The following is a 21,470-nucleotide window of genomic DNA, read 5'->3' as shown; positions in this document are numbered from 1 at the left end:
GAGGAAACGTTCTACCTCCACGAGTGAGAAGGGTTCACTCACTCATGTGCCCATTTCCTCCCAATATAACATTTGTTATGTTGAGAGATATTCTAAATAGAGATCCACGTGACCCAGGATTTGATCTGTATCCGACCGATACCAGCAAAAAGTGCTGGGCCGGGTTTTCAGAAGGAAACTAAATTGAGCCAAAAATAATAATAAATACCGCTGCAGGCAGAAATGCGCAAGTTCCAGGGTAGCCGCAGCAATGCGGCAATGGGATCATTTGAAGACAAAATTAAGACACTATTGCCATGTGAGGAATCCAGGAAAATACATTAAACTGTGGAGTTAAATGTTCCCGTTAGATTACATGGGGAAACACAGTTCACTTACCGAGACGCTGAACAGTGCTGAACAACGCCGATCGATTGTTTCTTTTAAAGTTACTGTCCAGGTGAAGATCATTACTCCATATTCCATGTGATGTGAAGTCACAATGTGAAACGGTTTTGATAGAGTTCAACCTTTAAATCATAGTACTTTTACAGACACAACGGAGACATTATTGTGTAGGGGGTGTATACCAACGAAAAAGTAATGCTGACGTCACTTCTGTAAACAAGGTGAGGATCCCTCGGTTTCACTTGTCTGTGAAAACTTTAATCTCCGTGTTGTTATGGATTTTGAGAAACGGGTGGAGGAAGCTCCTAATCATATCGCAGACCCTAATCTGACCAGTGCAATAGATCCAAGTAATTGTAAGCAGCGCATACTGGACTTAATTTTCCGTGAGGATTGTCAGATCGTTATCGCAGACTCGGAGAACATTCCAAACAGCGGATTTCAACCTGACTTTGACGATGAAACTGAATATTTTCAAGAACCACCGGCAGATACCAACGATATGCCCGTTGTTGTTTCAACGGAAGAAGTTGATGACGTGATGAAGTCCGTTGAGGTTGGTGATGCAGATTATGAACAGTAATGGACAAGATTCTCAAGTTGACCTGCAAATGCAGCCAGGGGCGAAAACAATATGAAAAGAGGCAGCCACAAACAGGCTCTCAGAGTGAAGCTGGGGTAGGGTTGGGGTTAGCTACATAATAACTCCAAGAACTTTCAAGATATTTGGCATATGCACATTTATATATTAAACGACACACCGAGGCGGATATAAAGAGACTCATGTTATTGATACGCTACATTTGGGTGTGTTTTCCGCACTTTTAAATCCTAACACTAGCACTTCTAAATAATTCCACTTTTATAAAACATGTATATTATTACTGTTAAATAAAAGCCCTTTTAAAAACAAAAGATGTTGTGTGTCAAAGACGCTGTTCAACATTCCCTCAAAACACAAGAACAATGCAGAGATTGCTCCATTCAGCAGGGTGTCAAGTGGCCATGTGCCAAGTAGCCATGCGGCATTGTTGGTCCTCCAAGGTGTTTGCATTCTGGGAGCTGGCTGACTGAAGCCAAGTGTGGGGAAAACTTTGAAGGTAATTATCTCAGAAACACCGTTTGCCACACACTTGTCATTAACAAGTCATAGCTTTAAAATATTTGCTTGATTTGCACAAGTGACACCTTCTTTTGTAGCTGATTCTTCACTTTCAAATTACACGGAAAAAAGTCAAAAGCCACCAAATGTACCTCAAGTCTGCGGTGGGTCACGAATAATCATACTAATCATAATTTAATTCATTGGGGACCAATCTCAAGGTGCTACAGGAAAAAAAGTAAAAGAACCAAACAGGAGAAAAGGAAAAATATTGAGATTTCAGTGTCTGTATCGGAAAAGATCGGAAATCCTCTAATCGTGGGCACTGATGGAGCCAAGTTCCAAAGAGAAGCAGATGGTTTGAATTCCATTCTAGGAGGAAATGTAAACTTGTGTATCAGAAGTGAATAGACTACTTCACGTGGGTTGTAGGGAGCATCTTTGGAAAGCATTTGTTTCTAGAGAGGAACAGGACGTTTTCTACGTCCATTTTATATTCTGAATGTGGAATTGTTTGTGGAAAGAGGTCTGCATTTGTCATTTTATACATTGAATATTTTTTATAAAGAATTATTTTATTGCAGGTTTGTATGGCCTTTCATATTATCAATAAAAAATCCCCAATTTGATAACATTTCCTTCATTGCAGCTCCATGCAAGGTAAATAATGTGCAAAAGGGTTCCATAAAATATTGTGTATTATTTTGGTGCTTGTGATAGCAATAAGTGATGGAATGAAGAAATGAAGACCTGAATCTCCACATTGTCAGCTTAAATTGGCCTTTTGTTGATGAGACCAATAGATAATACCAATAGATTGTACTCCTATGGTGCCAGATTACTTTTCAATCCAGGAGAAAAGTATGTATTTTACTCTACTCTGCCCTTGCATACAAATAACAAAGCTCTTCATATTCCTATCCAGGTAAACTGCGCAGACTTAACAGAATAGAAAAAGGTTATTAAAACTATTTTAATAAGCAAAATGGCAATTTAAGGGCCACTGGTGACCTCTAAACATTAGGCTTAGCTACCCCGGAAACATCTGCTTGAAAACAGTTTAAAAGACACTCAAAATCATGGAATATAAAGGTAACCTTATCAATTGTTAATAAGCCAGCAGTCAAAGTTAAAAAAAAAAAAAAAAAACTTTTATTAACAGTTTGGAAGGAAAACATTGTTGGCATCATCTCCCACTCCTGTTTGTATCCCAAGTTGCCAGGGGCAACGTCCGCATCCAGGAAAAAAGTTGATTTTAAGCGCCTTTAAAGGTTTGGTTTCCCTGGATTCATTACTTCCCTACGGTTTCGGGTCAAAGGAGGTTCTTATGAACATATAACAGAGATCTGTGGTTTAGAGGGAAACGCCTGTAGGATAAATAACAGTGAACACACTAATAAAACCATCTCTCCAAAGACATTTAGCAGCTTGCGAGGGATTAAAAAAAAAAAAAAAAAGTATATAGGCGGTGTGTGTGTGTGAGCGGGAGGGTTCAAAATGAATGCAACTCGTGTAAAAAAAAAAAAAAAAAATTCATGGGGAATTATCGTGATTTTGGTTTGGACCCCCCAACAATGGGGTTTAACTGGACTGTAAGACCGGTAATACCAATTTGCCCATTTCCTGGTGCTAATGTCATTACAATATTTTGCTTCAGTCAAAAAATAAATTTAAGTTCCCCCTTTTCTTAGTCAAATACAGATTGCCGCAGTAATCAATAATTGAGTCCTATGTTTTTGGATTGGTCAGATTCATATTTCTATAAACTAATCTCTTATTGCATAACTGAAAAAAACCCCAAAAAAAACAAAAAACCTCCACAGCTAAGCATATCGAAAAAATGGAGTAAAAGTTCAAGTATGTATTTCAAGTATTAATTAAGGGGATTTAGTAGATTGCCGCTTTTTCCATGGCCGTTGTTAAAGCCAAGCCTCAATCAGAAAACCGCAGTGAATTACACCATACCCATCGCTGCCTCGCCACCGTTTCAATGCCTCTGACTGTTTGCTCAATGTTTTTTTTTTGTTTTGTTTTTTTTACACAGAATTTGAGGTTGTAAAGGGTTTGTATGAACAGAGCATTTCTGAACAACGAAGGGTTTAATAAAAAAAAAAAAAAAAAAAAAAAAAAAAGAGGGGGCAAAAGTCTATGAAAACGGGAGAATATATATATATATATCCCCCCCACCCTTTTGTACGGGCTCTTTAAAGCAACAAGTGTAAATGTTGGAATTCTTATGTTGAATTTTGGTGCATATCAACACATCACTCAAACTTAGAAATGCAGGAGAGTACATCACAGAACTAGACCCACACTGTCTGTGTTGCTGGTCGAGCTCCTTTTTGTATGAACTTCATGGTGGGAAATACCGCGCCCTGGAAAGTAGGTTTATCACCGACAAACTAGGATGGATCTGTTTTGGCTGATTCCATGCGGACAATATGTGCTCCTTGCTGAACATTTATACACTGTCAATAAATAGTCAAATATTTTCTGTTCCAGTTCCAGCTGTTATAATTCATCGTCTATGTGGTTTTCAGACGGCGTCCTCTCAGTGGCTTCTGAAAAGGGAGGGAAAAGAAAATAAATTAATAAATAAAGACAGACATTAACAAATACATATACTGTATGTAGTGCTGTGATCTACAATAATCAACGACAATACAATACTGCATTACAGAAATCTTACAGGTATTAGTTTAACCAACGAAAGGCCAATACTTAAACATATATTTCATTTTTAAAAAAATGTTTTTCTTAAAATGCCACCACTGGATTTTGGGTGGTTCAGCTGACAAGACCTGTATTCTCCTCCGTAGGCTCTGATTGGCTGTTTGGGTCTGCGCTCTCTTCAGCAGTTGGCTCGGTGGGCGGAGCCTCACCCGGCTGGGCCTCCTCAGCGGTTTCTAAGGGAAAAAAATTAAATATGTATAAATGGTACACACACACGCACGCACGCACGCACGCGATAATTGCAATTACGACTCATTGACCCACCGCTGTTCTCTTCCGCGGGGGGAATGACTTTCTCCTCCGCCGTGCTGTTTGCCTTGCCGGCCTTTTCGGAGCTGGTGCTGTTTTTGGCTTTGGGCTTCGCCTTGGGTTTGGCGAACTTGGCCTTGTTGAGCAGGTAGTTGACCTCGCGGTCCAGCAGAGCCAGCTTGGCCTCGATTTCTTTGGACAGCAGGATGGGCCTCTCCTTGGGCGAGCGCTTGTCCTGCTCCGCCACCGTCTCATTCTTCCACGTCTGGGAGGAAGGAACCGGGCGAACGAACGGAAGAGTTGCAGCGATCAGCATCAAAAAGTGAAAAGAGGCTCCCTTTATGGATGCGGAAAAGGCTGTAACATTAAGACGGCTCAAGAAGGAACCTCCAACTCGTGAAGAATGGTTGGATGTAGTAAGAGGAATCTACTCAATGGACAAAATAACATACATTTCATTGGGGGAGAGCGAGAATGGAAGAAAGTTGGGACTGAACATCTCATTTAACATGTAATGACGAGGGACGCAACGGTACAGTGGGCTCACGGTTCAGTATGCATCACGGTTTTGGGGCCAAGGTAATGGTATCTTTATATTTAAGAACTTTTATTTAATTTTTTTTTTAATTAAAAAAGATAAAGGGAAAAAATGTTTTTATAGTAGTCTGCCACAAATAACTAGTGTAATGCTCTGTGTGTACGACTGTTCATTGATGGGCTCGGTATAAGTTCATCTGATTTTACAATAAAAAAAACTAATAAAACCAGTCCCATGTGTAGAACAGGTATAAACAGTATTTTCCCACACATAAATAATAATAGTAAAATAACTTTACTCGAATAAAACCTCACTCAGTCAGACCAGTGCGTGTGTGCCTTCGCTTCGCGAACCTGAGGTGAGAGTGGGTGCGCTCCTTCTCAGCCAGGGCACCTCCCCGTGAGGTGCCCTGGCTTCCCGGGGGGGGGGTGAGGGAGGAGCACAGGCTCTCTCTTACATGGAGGGGGAAACATTTTCCAGTGGCAGGAGACAGCAACTTAAACAAAAAACATGACATAAAACTAAAAAAAAAAAAAAAAAAAACAGCGATCACCCAGCGAGACTGTTCCCTTCGTTCCTACAAAAGAGCCATTCAAAAGAACCGGATCGTTCATGAACGACATGGTGCGAGTAGAATTGATTGCACTCTACAAAAAAAAAATTCTACAAAAGTCACGTGCAGCTGTTTAAAAAACAACAAAAAACCCCGCACAAAAATAGAGAAACGCTGCATGGAACCCCTTGCGACTGATGTGGCCAGTGGAGCTCCAACAGTGGATTCAATAGGAAGCAGCACTCAAGGCGCACCGCACCGCAGCTGTACACCGCGCCAACACGTCCAGTGGACTTCTACCGTAATGCCGCGGTTCACGTGCGAGTATTGAACAGCAGGAGGCGTACCAAACCGCTTCATAACATACCGTGTACCATTGCATTCCTAGTAATGAAAGATTGTAAACGAAAGATTGGATGTTGTATTACAGGAGAAAATGGAAATGTTTATATACACTGTATATATGGACAAGGACAAAAAAAATTGTCACAAATGTCAATAAAAATATAATTATTATTATTGTTATTATTGTTATTATTATTATTATTATTATTATTATTATTAAAAGTGAAAAAGAGGAACGCAGTGCTCGACAACAACAAAGAACTTCAAACTACATACCGCGGTCTCATTGATCACTTTTTCTAACGCCTTCAGTTCCACGTCCGTAAAGATTTGGTCGTCCTGTGGAATCAGTTTGGCACTCCTTTGAACAAAAAACAAAAAAGGAGATCAAATTCCATAGAGGGCAAATACCAAAGTACCTCAAACAGTTTAAGCAAGCTCAACCCTCCCTCACCGTAGAAAGAAGCTAGAGGTGTTGAGCATGCTGTTGAGGGCAGTCAGCCGGTCAGGCCACTTGCGGCGCTCCTCCACCCTGAAGAACATGGCCTTGCACAGGCTCTTGAGCTCGGACAGTTTGCCGCGCAGCTCCTTGGTGGTGGCCGAGTAGCCCTCCTCGTCCATCCAGCCGGAGGCCTCGCTCAGCTTGGAGGAGATCTGCTCCTTCTCCTCGTCCGACACCACCAGCTTGTACTCGTCCTGGTGCAGCTTGTCCTGCGGTGGGGAATTCACTGTTTTTAAAGAAGATGGATTTGCCAAAACGAGTCACAGCAACATCAGCATTTAAAAGGCCGCACCAGTGTCAATTTTTTTTTGCCCGTTTACCACGTCACATGCTACTAACAAATTAAACAAAAAAAATATAAAAAAAGAATAATTTTTGGTTAATTTTATGTATAATATATATGTTCCTCACCATATTGTTCAAATTTTCCAAAACCCCCAAATAAAAAATACAACATTAATGCCGGCAACAAGTATTCGATTTTTTTTTTTTTTTTTTTTTTTGACAAAAGAAAGTAATTATTTGGCCTAAAAATCTTCGGCCCGGCACGAGGACTGTAATTCCGCATATGCAGTGCAGCCGTTAGAAACTTCAGAAGGTGGAAAACAGGGCTCCAGTACCTGCGTCTCGAAGATAAAAGCCTCGAGATTGTTGAGCGTCTTCTCCCGCTCTTGTTTTTCCAAGTCCCTGTCCGTCAGGTCCTGCAGCCTGAAAACACAGCGCTGCGCTTTACACACTGCGACACATAGGCTTGGGCAATCCTGCAAAATTGCGATCGACAATTGACGATTTAAATCGCGTGCGCATAGAACCTAATGCAACGTGGCAAATGCGATCTCCCAATGCGAGAAGCACTTACACAAAAACATCCAGTTGTTTCTAAATAAAGTCCAGTTCACTCACTCACTCACACACTCACACACACCTCTTTTTGGAAGACGCAACGTCGTCCATGGAGGGGTTGAGGATGTCGTTGATGACTAGCGTCACGGTGACGTCCTCCGAGATCTTGGCCTTCTTCTGAGGTTTCTGTGCCTTCTTCGCCTCCTCTTCCTCCTTCTCCTCCTCAGTGTTACCTGACTTTTCTTCCTCCTTCAACAAGAGCAATGCTTATTACGAGACATGGCTCCGAAACTGAAAACATGGTTGCCATTTTTAGTCACCTTGTATTTTGAGTAATTAAGATACTGCATCTGCATTTTTATCTTTCCATTTAAAAGTAGCTCTCCACCAGATGAGGTCTGAGTCACGCTCATTATTAATGCTGTCTGTCTACAAAGATAAGAACTGGTTATTGTATTGCAATGGCTATATGTTGACCAAATTGACTAGAAAAATGACTAAAACTAAAAACATTTATTGTGTGATTTTATTGTAGTTAGTTTTCTAAGTACACAATATAGTTTCAATTAGTTAGATTTTTTTCTGTCTAGCATTAACCAAAATGTTTTTTTTCCAATCCTAGTTTTAGTTTTTAGTTTAAGTTAACTGTACAGTCATGCAAACACATGTATGGTGAAAAAAGATCTGAAATATACTTATGGCGGTAGCAGACGGTTTTCCGGGTTGCTTAAACACATCGCTTCTAACATGCATTACAGTTCTCCGAGCCTGTGAAAGCAACATCGCTTTCAAACCGTGGCCCTGTCAATATCAGATTACGAGTCCACGAGTAAATTGATCACAGATGGCGTCATTCTCTTAGATGGAATAAAAGAAAAAGCTCAAATGGGCCCAAACATGGCCAAATTCCCAAATCTAACAACACATTATCCATCCAATGAGCTCGATAATGTGATCGAGGTTCGGTGTGTTTCTCCACAGACAATTAGCATAAGAAAAAGAGAATAAAAATAAAATAAAACTATAATTAAAAATGATAATAATAAAAAATAAAACATTTAATATTTACAAAGAGCCAAATAATGGCAAAAACAATAGTCAGATATATAAAGGTAAAAATATATATATTAACTAATATATCAATGACATGATTTGGTCAGTAGTCTGTATCATATCCATAGTGAAGCAGAGGCCTCTCTCCACTCCTTCGTGCAGTCATTAGTTGTACCGAGACACAAGCTGCTTGCACACATGCACAACAACCCTGAAATTATCTGGACATGACCCGGAGGAGCTGTATGTGTGAAAGCAAATGTCTGAGGGATTTGGGCCGGACATTACCCAGCCAGCACACTAGTACAAAGTCTGCGTAATGTCCGATTGAGCCCATGTGTGAACAGAGCAGGCGTGTCGCATGTTGATGACATCTCATGCAGCAGTTATTTACCTTTGTGCGCCGAGCGTAGCTGCTGCATCCTCCTTTCCATTATATTCCTTTCCACTCTTTCGTTTATATTATGTCCAAATACATGGAGTATCAACGCCAAAAAAAGATAAGTCAGAAGCATTTTCCACCATCTTGGGTGTGCTAAAACTCCACTGCGTCACGTCCTGCCTCCTGTACGCTCTACCGAGGCTTCGCCCCTCGTCTGGACCAAACGGAGTATTTCTAGGTAGTGTAAACGCATCTGACACGGACAATCTCCAGTTGTATGCTGCATGTGCGAAAGGGTAACTCCAGACAATATCCGGACCTTATTATCCAGATATTGTCCGGAGTGCATGTGTGAAAGCAATAACGGAGATTTTAAACTCTTTGTCATCAGGGACTGAAATTCATGCCACTTAACGCTAAAAGCGCAGCAGTGAATCCTACCTGAGGTTCGGTTTTGCCTCCGGCTTCTTCGGCCTTCTCCTGGGTCGACTCCTCCTCGGGGGCTTTCTCAGCCGCCTCTGTCGTCCCGGCCTCCTCTTGCGGAGCCTCTTCCTTGGCGGGCTCCTCCTTCACAGGCTCCGGGGGAACCTCCTCCTCTTCCTGCATGTCAACAGAGGTCAGAGCTACTCAGCCAAGACAACAAGAAGAACGCCTACCAGACGTATACTCGATCAAGATAAGATAAGCCTTTATTAGTCCCACAACGGGGAAATTTACATCGTTCCAGCGGCAAAAAGGGGACAGCAGAAAATCAAGGGACGCATTCTCACAAACACGACAGGATCAAGTACAGAAGTTCAAAAAATAAAGAAAAATAAATAAAAAGTGTGTTAAGGGAGCTACCTGGACGGATTCCGTCACGTTCAGGCTGGGTTCTGTGGATCCTCCACCAAACAAGTTCGAAATAGTGTTTCCCAGTTCTACGAGAACAACATGGAAGTGTCCGGGTCACTCGGGTTAGGTTTAAACCTGTGCATATGAATCAGTAACAAGGCGAGGACTGCGGTTCGGACTTCGAGGGAAAGTTTGAAGTTAGGCCTACTTGTCAACGTGGATTCCTCTTCCTTCTCCTCCACAATGGTTTCAAAGACCGACTCCACCTAGAGGCAAAATGAAAATAAAATGAATGAATGAAACAATATTCTGACGACAAATCTCGACTTTGTTGAGATGGATCCACATTGGTCGAGGAATTTGGAGCATTTCAAAATAATATTTAGGGGAAATTTTCTTTGCGGTAAAAACCAACTCAAACGGTTGTATTGTTAAATAATAGTTATATTATCAAAACTCAAACTAAATTAACAATCCTTGAACACAAGCGTACTCATTTATATTGTTTTCTATTGTAGCTACTACTAAACCACAGCCAAAAAAAACACATTGGAAATTTAGATAAATAGATAGATGGTTAAATAGATACTTCATTCATCCCAGAGGGAAATTACAGAAGAGCCCAATTACGTGTGGTAGGTCTACAACGCGATTACAAGTGTTGCAAATGAACACTGACATTATATTCAAACTGGTTTAATACATCCAGATATTCTTATTTAGTTCTTTCCAATGACTGACGCTTTTAAGATACGGCTTGTGTGTCACTGACCCGGTCCAGCAGGAGCACGCCGCTCTCGTCCATATTGAAGTGCGCCTTGATGCCCTTGGACTCGGCCTCTGTGTGCTTCAGGAAGCTGCCGCCCACCCCGGACAACTTGACCGTGGTCAGGTTTAGAGAGCCGAAGGCACTAGAGAGGAATACAGAAAGAAATATATTTGGTTCAGTCGCTTAGTGAGGACTTCCAGGCCAAGCGACATCGGTACTGAAATGTCGCCACATCCAATGCAAGTTATTGTGACGACTTTTAGTATTTTAAAAAAGGTGTACAACAATAATAATAATTAAAAATATATAATAAAACAAAAAACTGGTTTCATTAGCTTTGCTCAATCCGTGTGTTCTTTGTAGGGATTTCCAGCGCGCAAGCTTGGAAAAATAATAAAATACCGATACCACAATGAGCCCAGAGAGTTCAGTAACAAACTAGAATTTGAGTGATGATAACTTGCGAGTAAAAATGTGATTTACGAGGAGCGAGCTTCAGGTACACCGCCACTAGTTGGCATGGCAGGCGAATCCGGCCAGCATCCCGCGTCTCACTCGTTCACTTCACGTGGTTACCTGACCGTGGAAGCATCTCTTTTGTGTTTTGTGCTTTTTGTGCAGTTATTTTGCCAATTTTTTTTTTTTCTAACCATGGGTCCTAAGAAAGAAAGTGCTGAGTAGAAGAAGCGGATGATGTTGATTGAATTAAAGCATGAAATCATAGAAAAAAAAAAAGTTTATTTCTTTACATTCTCTTTTATTATGGGGGGCTTTTTTGGAGGCTGGAACGGATTAATGGCATTTTAATTAATTTCAATGGGGAAAATGGATTTGCTATACGAGCAGATTGCATTACGAGCTCTGTCACGAATTAAACTCGTAAGTCAAAGTACCACTGTATGAATGAATATATATATATATATAAAATCTTGTCTCTTCAATTATACCCATTATGGTACAGCGCTAGGTGCTTTAGCCCCTTCTTACCTGAGGTTCTCTTCTCCCAGGAAGCTGAGGTCTCCGTAGTTGATGTCGAAGGAGAAGTCGTCGTTGTAGCGGTTGAACGTGATGACCTTGCGCTGGGGGTAGGGGGCCATCCTCTGGAACAGAATGCGCTTGTTGTGCTTCATGCTTTTGGTCCCTTCCTCCTCTGTCTCCCGAGTGAATTCCACCTAAAAAAATAATAATAAAATTGTTTTAAATAATGGTTAGGAAAGCCCCATGGCATTTTCCCTGCACTGGCGTGCCGTGGTACCGACCTGAATGGGGAAGACGGCTGCGTCTCGCACCAGGAAGGGCTTCACCTTGAAGGCCTTGCTGAGCGCAGCCGCCTGGTACACAGCGCCCATGGCCGCCGCCTCGTCTGCGTTGATGTTCTTGCCCAGCTCCTCTCTATGCAGGAGGGTAAAGGAAAAAGAAAACAGAAGATAAATCCACACAGTTGGAAAACAAGTTAAAAATATGAATGTAGAATTATTTGTGGAAAAGAGGCTGATCATAGAAATCTATGATACAGAGAAATAACTATTATTTTTGATATCCTGTGAGTAAAACAAAATGGTGATCAAAAAATAACTAAGCTTGGAACTTACTTCTTCACAGACTTGAGCAGCACTTCCTGAACCTTGGGCACACGAGTGGCGCCACCCACCAGGATCACCTGCTCAATGTCGTCCTGTTCAAATATATAAAAACATTATTTTTTTTTATTTTTTAAAGAAAAAATAGCATTAAGACCGACAGGCTACATTCTCTCTCATGTCTCACAGATAAGGGAGCAAAAAAAAAAAAAAAGACAAAAAAAGGATCTTGATGCAACCAGGTGTACTGACCATGGTCATCTCCGCTGAGGTGAGGGCGTCGTGCACAGGGAGGGAAACCCTCTCGAAGAGGTCGGCGCACAAAGTCTCAAACTCAGCCCTGGTCACTTTGGATTTGAAGTCGATGTCATCCATCAGACCCTCTACCTGAATTCAATACAAAGACATTGATTTGATTTGATTTTTTTCCTTTGAGGTACCTCACTCAGGGACTCAGACAGGATTAAGGAGCGGACTCCCTGGACTCACCTGGGCCATGAACTCCATGTTGGCACTCAGCACCGTTTTGAGCCGTTGAGCCTCTTTCAGGAGCTTGGCCATGGCCCGGTGGTTCTCCCTCACGTCCTTCTTGCTCTTCTTCTGCTCGTTGAACAGCTTGGCCAGGTGGTCCCGCAGGCGCAGGTCCATCTCAAAGCCGCCCAGGAACCGGTCAAACCTAGGACCGACAGCAGCACACGCACCTTGAAAGCGGAGTAATGCACAGCAGTACACTACGAACATTACAACTACAACACTACAAGGAACTTAAGTAAAATGATGACCATGTCTCTGAACACCGTTGTCAGTAAGAATCAGAATCCTTTTTATTCGCCAGGTACATTTACTTATACGCAGATTTTTTTTCTGGTAAGGTTTGGTGTGTTCCACTAGAAACTATGAGCATAAAAAAACTGTAAAAAATAAAATTTAAAAAATGAACAGTGTGAAGAAAAGAAAAGTTGAAAAAAAACATAATAAAAAAGTTAAATTTTTTTTTTTTTTTTTTTATAAAATTGTCAAATATATACAAATAGCCCCGACGATACAAAAACAGAAATAGATATACAAATATATAAAAATGTGATACTATAAGCACAGGATAAATGATCGTTATGGGTATATAGGGTATCAATTATTATGAATAAGGAGTGTATTCATGCTGATGCAGTGAGGGAATGAAGAGGAAAAAGAGAGTTTAAGTGTCCTCATGTATATTCCTGCCACTGGTTCTTTGCAGACTTTAACGAGTTTGCAGACCTGCCAACCTTGGGAAAATATTTTGGGTACCACAACAGTGTTAACAGGAAGTCTCTGTGGCATTTGAGTTACTGCAGCTAAATGACTCCATCAGTTATTCACACCGTAGCCGTCTCATCCCATTGTATGCAAGCTACTACGGCTGATTAAATATAGTAATTTATCTCGTTAGGATATACCCCTTGAAATGCATCATCTTGTAAAGTTACCGAACATGTTTACCAACTGGAGATGCACCGATTGCAATTTTCTTGGCCAATTCTGATTTCAGATTTTTTTTTTTGTCTGAAAGTCTGACCTGCAGATTCCGATTTCCAATCTGCTGTACATCGATGACAAATAAGTCCTGGGATCTGATCACACTCACGTGATAGGACAGCTGCACATACAGACTACCGCTGCAATTTTCAGTTACCACAATAGTGAGATGGCTGATTTTGACACTGTTTATTATCGTTCATTATTCACTATGGAACAATAATAGAACATGAAACTGTCACTGAGACCCAATAAAATTGTACACGGGACATTTATATGGTACTTTGCAAGTAAATTGTAAACATTACAAAAAATAAAATAAATGGCCGACTCTCTCTTCCTTCCCTCACTGTGGGTTAAGCCAAGTGAATCAAACGACTTGTTTTACTCAGTGACTTGTCAAGAACCGAGTCTCAAAAAGAGCCAAACTTTTCATCTCGAGTGGAAAAGCGATAGATACGCAGTCTGCACAATGACACACACACACACACACACACACACACACACACACACACACACACACACACACACACACACACACACACACACACACACACACACACACACACACACACACACACACTCGCACACACTCGCACACAGTCAAAATACACAGGCACGAAATGCCGTGTGTATTTTGACTAAGAATTGCATAGTTGGTACACAATGCGTGCAGGTTGGCAGGTGTGAGTTGGATATAAACGGCTGAACGGTGGAATTTCCATTTAAGGGAGAAAAAGAAGCTGAATCATGTTGTGACCTGGTTTGAGTGGTCATATTACAACCCTGCCCTGATGGATTGAAACTGAGGCAAACAAAGTGATTTGGTTGCCTTCTTATTCTCAAAAACCTTTTATACGTGGACTTTATGGTTCACATAGCTCAACAAATTGCATTCTCCATTTGTAATGCTAATCATCTGTAATGAAATGCACCAAACCCCACCATTACAAATTTGTCCTCTATGTAAATGTACCTGGAGATTTAAACTAATAGAGACAGACACACACACAGTCAGACAGACAGACAGACAGAGTGTTGATGACTCACCCTACGCCTCGGATCTGCAGTTGGGGTTGGGTGCCGGACTCCTTGGTTTTCACCGTCTGGTAGGTGACGATGGTGGCCGTGGTGCAGCCGGAGCCCATGTCATAGAACATCACACTCTACGTGGGGATAAGAGCACAAGATATGAAGCGTCCACGGCAAAAAGGTCTTTCAACCGCCTGGGCAGGTTGCCAATCAGGCGGTCATTCACGGGGCGCTGGGTAAACTGGCAAACGACTTCAACAAAATGGAGGCTGAAGCTAAGGCTGCACCTTAGGCGTGCTGTCAATGTCTTTCCTCCTGAAGACCCCGTAGTTTAAGGCCACAGCTGTGTTGTCGTTGATGAGTTGCAGGACCTTGACACCTGCCACCTGGGCAGCCTGCAGGACCGCCCTGCGCTCTGCCTGGTTGAAAAAGGCCGGGACTGTGATCACTGCATCTTTGATTGGCTGCTCTGTGGGTGTGGTGAATGAAAGAAACAAATGTTTAGCGTCATAATATATCAATCATATTAGGCTTTATGTATTGAAATGGTATTACCAACGGCTTTTCCCCATCTCAATGACACTAACCTGCAAAGTCCTGGGCCAGCCCACAGGAGTAATTCAGCACCATACCCAGGAGTTCCTCTGGAGTGTACTGTATGTCTCTGAGGGGGCAAGAAGAAAACATGTGGGGAAAAAATTCATAAAAATAAACACAAAAATGGAGGAGAAACAACGGCCAAAAATCATGGACAAATAGCTTAAAAGTCAACAGTAAAAATAACATAATGCACATGCATTCAATTTGATTACAGGAATTTCATTTCCATATTTGTGAAAATACTGTTGTTCAACTGATCTGAATTGTATTAATGGTCATTTTGGGGCAGACATTGAAGGCGTTTGGAATAAATCAGTGCTTTGGTAAATTGTGTTAAAGAAAAAAAAAAAAAAAAACAAGTAATAGACTGAGAAACATACAAGTTTTTAAAGAGAACTGTGCCCCTGACTGGGTCCTCCGATAGCTGGTGCTCAGGGAAGCGTTTCTGGTAGAGCGCCACCTGGAGGTTATCATGCTTCTTGCCCAGGAGGCTCTGGAGGTGTCTGTACACGACCTTGGGGTTCTTCACAGACTGCAAGTCAAAGACACAAAAACAACATAAAACACGATGCATATAACATAAAACACAATAAAATTAAATTGACGTGTGTGTGTTGGAGAGTTGAATCAAAGTGCCAATTCGCACCCACCCTAGCAAATAGGAAATATGAAGAATGAGGTAAGCATTTTAAGTCAAGTCAGGTTTTACTTTAAATGTGGGAATAAGAGAGAGGGCTGTACCACTCCCAATGCGCCGTCGCCAAAGAGCCGCTCGTTCTCCTTCAGACACACGGCGATGGGCGTTTTCCTCCTCGACTCCCTGTGAAAGAGGATTTGGCGGCTAATGAGAACTGGCTTCCGCCCGTTGTCCCTATGTTGCATTTAAATGATGATTCCCCAGGATAAAGAACACAGCTCCGGCAGAGCATTTATGCACCTGCCTCTTGTCGGGTAGGTCTTATCTCGGTCATTGCTACGGGCACTTGCACTGCTGATTTAACTAAAGAAAGAACTCATTATTTCCGTACTGAACCAAAATTTTACTCACTTGTTGAGAGCGATCTCCATTGGCACACCAGGTTTCACTATTGCTATTTTCATCCACTCGCTGCCCAGGTCGACCGACATTACAGCTACAGATTCTGCAAGGATTAAAAAACACACACACACACACACACACACACACACACACACACACACACACACACACACACACACACACACACACACACACACACACACACACACACACACACACACACACACACACACACACAATATGTGATGACAGAAGAGTTAGTTATTTCAAGTTACAAACTAAATATCACTAATGCAAACCTTCAACTCTCAAGATGTCCTTCAGATGCTTCTTTGTTTGCTCCACTATTATGTTCTGGTTCTGCATCTCAGTACATTTTAGAGCTACCCCCGTTTCTGCCAGTCAGTGTTTAACTGATGCTTGTCACAGCTGATATGTTTTGTTATTGTGTCAAGTATCTTTTGGCCTTCATGTCACTCCCTTCAATTTTTTGGGGAGGATTGTGGGAACTACAGTGTAAATTTCTTAGGTGGGGGTGGGGGTTGCAGAAAGTAAATCTGGCTGCCCATGCACATTTAAGTCGTCTGGAGCATTTGCATCACTTCAACGCTTCCCATTCATTGTCTATGCAAACGGACATAAAATGTATTCAGACACTGAGGAGGGAGGGGTGTTTGAGAGGAAATCAGTTCTGTTTGACGCAACTTGCCGCCTCTCCCGAACTCATGTTTAAACGAGCTGCTGTGAATTTGAAATGAATCTAAATTCAGCTACTGCTCTTCACTTTTAATTGCCGCAAACCTGAACATGGTGGCTTGTTTGGAAGCGGCTTTATTTCACCATGTTTTCCAGTTTGAACACACGGAACACAGAAAGCCAGGACAGGTTGTAAATAGAAGAATTTTGAGCCGTTGTTGCCTATAGGGATTCTTTTGACCAAATATTTTAGTGGTAGACCCATCAAATCTCTGATATACACCTATCAGCCACAGCATTAAAACCACTGACAGGTGAAGTGAATAACATTGCTCATCTCGTTCCTATGGCACCTGTCAAGGGGTGGGATATATCAGGCAGCAAGTGAACAGTCAGTTCTTGAAGTTGATGTGTTGTAAGCAGGAAAAATGGGCCAGCGTAAGGATCTGAGTGACTTTGACCAGGGCCAAATTGTGATGGCTCGACGACTGGGTCAGAGCATCTCCAACACATCAGGTCTTGTGGGGTGTTCCTGGTATGCAGTGGTTAGTACCTACCAAAAGTGGTCCAAGAAAGGACAACCGGTAAACCGACGGCAGGGCCATGGGCGCCCAAGGCTCATTGATGCAGGACTTAAAAGGATCTGTTGCTCACGTCTTGGTGCCAGATACCACAGGACACCTTCAGAGGTCTTGTGGAGTCCCTGCCTCGAGGGGTCACAGCTGCTTTGGCGGCGCCAGGGGGAGCTTCACAATATTAGGCAGGTGGTTTTTATGTTGTGGCTGATCGGTGTATATCCCACACAGCAACTGCCCACTGGCAATATTGCTACCATTACACTCCATCTTTTTTTTTTTTTTTATGTTTACTTTGTGGGTGTGAAAACCGCTGATGGACTAGAGGACATAAAGACCAAGGAAAGACTTTATGTAAGGGTATAAAATGTTAGAGATGTATGTTTACCCCGATGACACAGAGTACGCTATGAATAAATATTGATCCAAGTACGAGATCAACCCTGCCATATTCAAACAGGGTGGTGTCACGTTAGTCCTCCATCTCAAGCATTGTGCTCACTGTCCGCTTCATCAGTTTGTGCGACTGCGGCGCTTGCAACTCCCTCTTTCAGTTTATCTCCGTATTCATAGATTTGCATGCCAAGGTCACTGACAGTGGACGATTGTCTAGGAAAGTCAACTTTCTTCCCCTATTAAAAACCGTTAGAGAGCTTGTCAGCTTGCACACAAACCGATGACCAAATGATCCATGACCCTGCACGGGACAATGGAGTTAAAAGAAAATGGACGGATGGGATGAATACATTTTCATTGCTTTGGCTGTGGCTTAATGTCACTCTAGTTTGCCATGACTGACCCAGTTATCTAAAAACATATGCAGATAGCTTGTCTTACCTGAGGGAAAAGGCAACATTGCCAGAACAAGGCAGAAAACAGAACACAACGCCAGTTTCCTCCTCATGGTGACCTGTTAGAAAAACAAACGTGGGATCAGGAACTGAAAAGTGATGTTCACAGAAATATCAAATACACTGGCCATCTAATTCTGTAATGCCTACCTGATCACACTTATACCAAGATGGCATATATATATATATATATATATATATATATATATATATATATATATCTTGCATGTTTTATTCAAATACCACATTTCACATTAAATATCTTCGATCACATGCCCCATGGTACTGTGTAAATATATGCCGCAAGCCGTTGATCAAAAATCACATTTCCACCAAGCCTTCATAATAATGCAACCGTTGTTCATACTGTGATTTACAATAACAAGACTGTGGCGTTTAAATAATTCAACAATTTGCCAACTCTGACTTCGACGCAGAGCACCTTCTTTCAATTATCGACATCCCCCAGATGTCGATAATTGAAGAGAGAGAGAGAGAGAGAGAGATACTGGGTCACAGCTCTGTTCTGCCTTTTTGTGACATCACATTACGACGATCGCTGATGAAAACCGCGTTTAATAAAATTATTAAAATGAACAGGAAGGAGGCGGGCTGGGAGGCCCCGCCGCCACCACCACCACCACCACCACCACCGGCAGCAGTATCATGTCCTTCCTGGTTCCTTTAGCGCTCACGGGCACTGGTACTTTTCGGTTGAGTCAGGATGGCGCACTGATCGTTTAGAGGAGGCTATACTCTACTAATCCCTGTGGGTACATTTGTGCTCCGTTTAACCCATCCCAAGGGAGGCAGCGGTCCGTATCCTTGTAAATTAGTATGTACGGTTACATCCACCACGTACTGTGTTGTTGTAAAATTGTAATTGCAGGACAGGCACGAGCACCGAACAACAACGACGAGGTAGAGAAGCGCTCCATGCGCCGCCGTAAGCTCTGTTACGCCCGGGCACGGGGCAATGCGAGCACCTTCACTTCTAATACGAGAGCAAGTTGTTCGTCGCTTGCACTTAAAAACAAACGTCCATGTGGTGCTCAGCTAATGTGCTCGAAGGACAAAGCGGCGGAGCGGCTGCTCGGAACAACCAACCCGCGGCATTCGTTCCGTTTGTAACGCTTTCAACTTTTGCCACCGTCTCGACGTCCATTTCACCGGGACCGAGTGGCAAAGCATTGTGATCCGTAAGCGTCGGGGGGAGAATATCCGAGCCGTCTGTCTCTCGGCCGGAGAGAGGCGCGCCACACCTGTACGGTGACGCCGGGGAGCGCGCGGAGGGGGACCCGAAACTTCTGGGTCTCCCCGCGGAGCTGCCGGCGCGGTGCGCGGTGCCCGGCCCGGGACGTACCGACGGAACCGTTCCGAACGGATTCGTCCTCGGGCCCGAAACGCCACCGGGTCCGCAGCCCAAGTCTCCCCCACCCCCCGGCCTGGTTCCCGTCCCTCTGCCCCTCGATCGCAAGCCCAAGCGTTGCAAATACTGCCTAGCCACTATGACTTTAACGTGTTTAGAAAATAATTATATATATATATAAACAATGAACGATAATGCAGAATATGTGGACACATATATAGATATACCCCGACGGAGAAAAATAAACAAACAAATAAATATATATACCGGAACCCCAAAATCCCGAAAATAATATATATTGAGGTCAACCGACTCGAAAGGAACGAATCACCCAAAAGGAGTCGGTCTGCGTAGCACAGGTACAACTGCCCATCTTCTCGCAGCCTCTTCCGCCGCCTGGAAAAGTGGCCGACGCGTGTGGACGCACGGGGCTGGTTTTTCGAGCCCCGAACCCTCTGTGCGTTCACCCGGCGACCTCGCCACGGCACCGGGGGGTGGCCGTCGGGGTCTGTAACGTCACGTTCGATCAGACGCTCCCGTCCGTGCGGAGCGCGCAATGTGACAGAACTCACCGCTCGGCTCTGCCCCGGCGATGGGAGACGGAACTACGGAGGAAATATGGTTTGGGTTTTTTTTTTAACCCGGGCGCTCGGGTGATGCCGGCCCCCGTTTGGCGTTTCTTCTGTCTGACGCCGATCCCCGGTCGGACGCGCTAGTTGTCTGTTTCTCTCCCTTATCGCCGGCGCACTCTCGCCACCACCGGGCCCGGAACGCGGCGCGATCTCATTGGATCCACCGGAGCGGCGGCTGCCGTGGGGTAACGGAGCTGGGTGGTGCGTTCCCTGGATCCTTGGAAATCGGCGCTTTCGTCCCCCCCCCCCAGCCTCCCGAGCTAAACGCGTTCCACTGCGTCCGATCGGGGAAAACGTGGACGCCCGCGGCGAACGCGTGTTCGCCTGGCGGCCTTTAGAACTCTACAAGCTACACCGCGAATGTTGGCGTTACACAAATCTACAACCAAACTCAAGTTAGAGTTTTTTCAGATATAAAGAGGATCTGCCGCGTTGTTCCGACCTGGAGTTCCGACCCAAATCGCTTTTTCCTTCGCTATTGCTCTCACGGCAGTGCGGATTCTCCGAGTTCTGACGTCAATGGAACGCGGCATGACCCTCCACCCCGCAGAGCCCGCCCCCTTCGGGCCACGCACTGCGCGCTGATTGAGCCACGTGCGTTGAGTGACGTCGGGTGGAAACTAGCTCGTCCGCCATCTGATTGGTCCACGTCCGGTTTGGGGGGCGGAGACTCGATGACGCCGTTTCAGCGAACAATAATAAAAAAAAAAAAGATGTACGTAACGATGTCACGTATTTCACGATGAGAACAATGGGGATGATATAAGTTTGTTTTTATTCCATTGTGTGCGATGAAAATACCATTCGTTCTGAGAATAAAAAGAGGGGAAGAAAACATTTAAAAAAGAAAAACCTTGTCGCTGATTTTGGATGACCGTTTTAGTTATTGCGACATGACGATGGAAAGGACTAGTTGATAATAATCAGATATATATATATATATATATATATATATATATACACATACATATATACATATATATACACACACACACACACACTTTATTCATGGTTCCGGCGTTACAGCCGTAAAGACATTTCTAGCAGCCCTGGTGACTAGTGACAATATCGGGTGGCAGTTGCAGTAAAACGTACAGTATTGCAGCATTACTAATTCAATAATAGCATCATAATAATCAATAATCAATGATAAAGTCCTGTATTGTCGAAGTAATCAATCATCGTCAAAAGCCTTTAAAAACGGTGTTTCTTTTCAATGGGTTGTTTCTTGGATGTCTGACAAAAAAAAAAAAAAGATCAGAATGGTTCTAAAAACTTCAGTGTTTTCTGG

At 43.1% G+C, this 21,470-nt stretch overlaps 1 protein-coding gene across 1 annotated transcript; it reads right to left on the bottom strand.

The window, feature by feature from the left end:
• Positions 1–2,618: 2,618 nt before the first annotated feature.
• Positions 2,619–20,202, bottom strand: hyou1 (hypoxia up-regulated 1). The gene is made up of 24 exons (XM_080014075.1): positions 20,120–20,202; positions 18,165–18,237; positions 16,066–16,159; positions 15,759–15,837; positions 15,398–15,549; positions 15,005–15,081; positions 14,705–14,886; positions 14,436–14,551; positions 12,360–12,546; positions 12,123–12,257; positions 11,883–11,965; positions 11,550–11,682; positions 11,278–11,462; positions 10,294–10,432; positions 9,730–9,787; positions 9,531–9,607; positions 9,129–9,287; positions 7,335–7,501; positions 7,030–7,117; positions 6,362–6,618; positions 6,184–6,268; positions 4,487–4,736; positions 4,291–4,395; positions 2,619–4,050 (listed from the first exon to the last, which is right to left on the bottom strand). Exons 2-24 carry the CDS (start codon positions 18,229–18,231, stop codon positions 4,001–4,003), a joined length of 2,925 nt encoding a protein of 974 aa, XP_079870201.1. The 5' UTR covers positions 18,232–18,237; positions 20,120–20,202; the 3' UTR covers positions 2,619–4,000.
• Between the last annotated feature and the right edge of the window lie 1,268 nt (positions 20,203–21,470).

This window comes from Zeus faber, assembly GCF_960531495.2.
Source record: "Zeus faber genome assembly, chromosome: 14".
Lineage (NCBI taxonomy): Eukaryota > Metazoa > Chordata > Actinopteri > Zeiformes > Zeidae > Zeus > Zeus faber.
This window is presented reverse-complemented; position numbering and strand designations above follow the sequence as displayed.

Excerpts from the sequence above, each read along its gene's own strand:
- hyou1 (XM_080014075.1), bottom strand. The coding sequence starts at position 18,231 with ATGAGGAGGAAACTGGCGTTGTGTTCTGTTTTCTGCCTTGTTCTGGCA. Across the intron at positions 9,788-10,293 it reads GCGTGCTCCTGCTGGACCGG|GTGGAGTCGGTCTTTGAAAC; the intron begins GTCAGTGACACA and ends TTTTGCCTCTAG. Across the intron at positions 6,619-7,029 it reads CTTTTATCTTCGAGACGCAG|GACAAGCTGCACCAGGACGA; the intron begins GTACTGGAGCCC and ends TCCCCACCGCAG.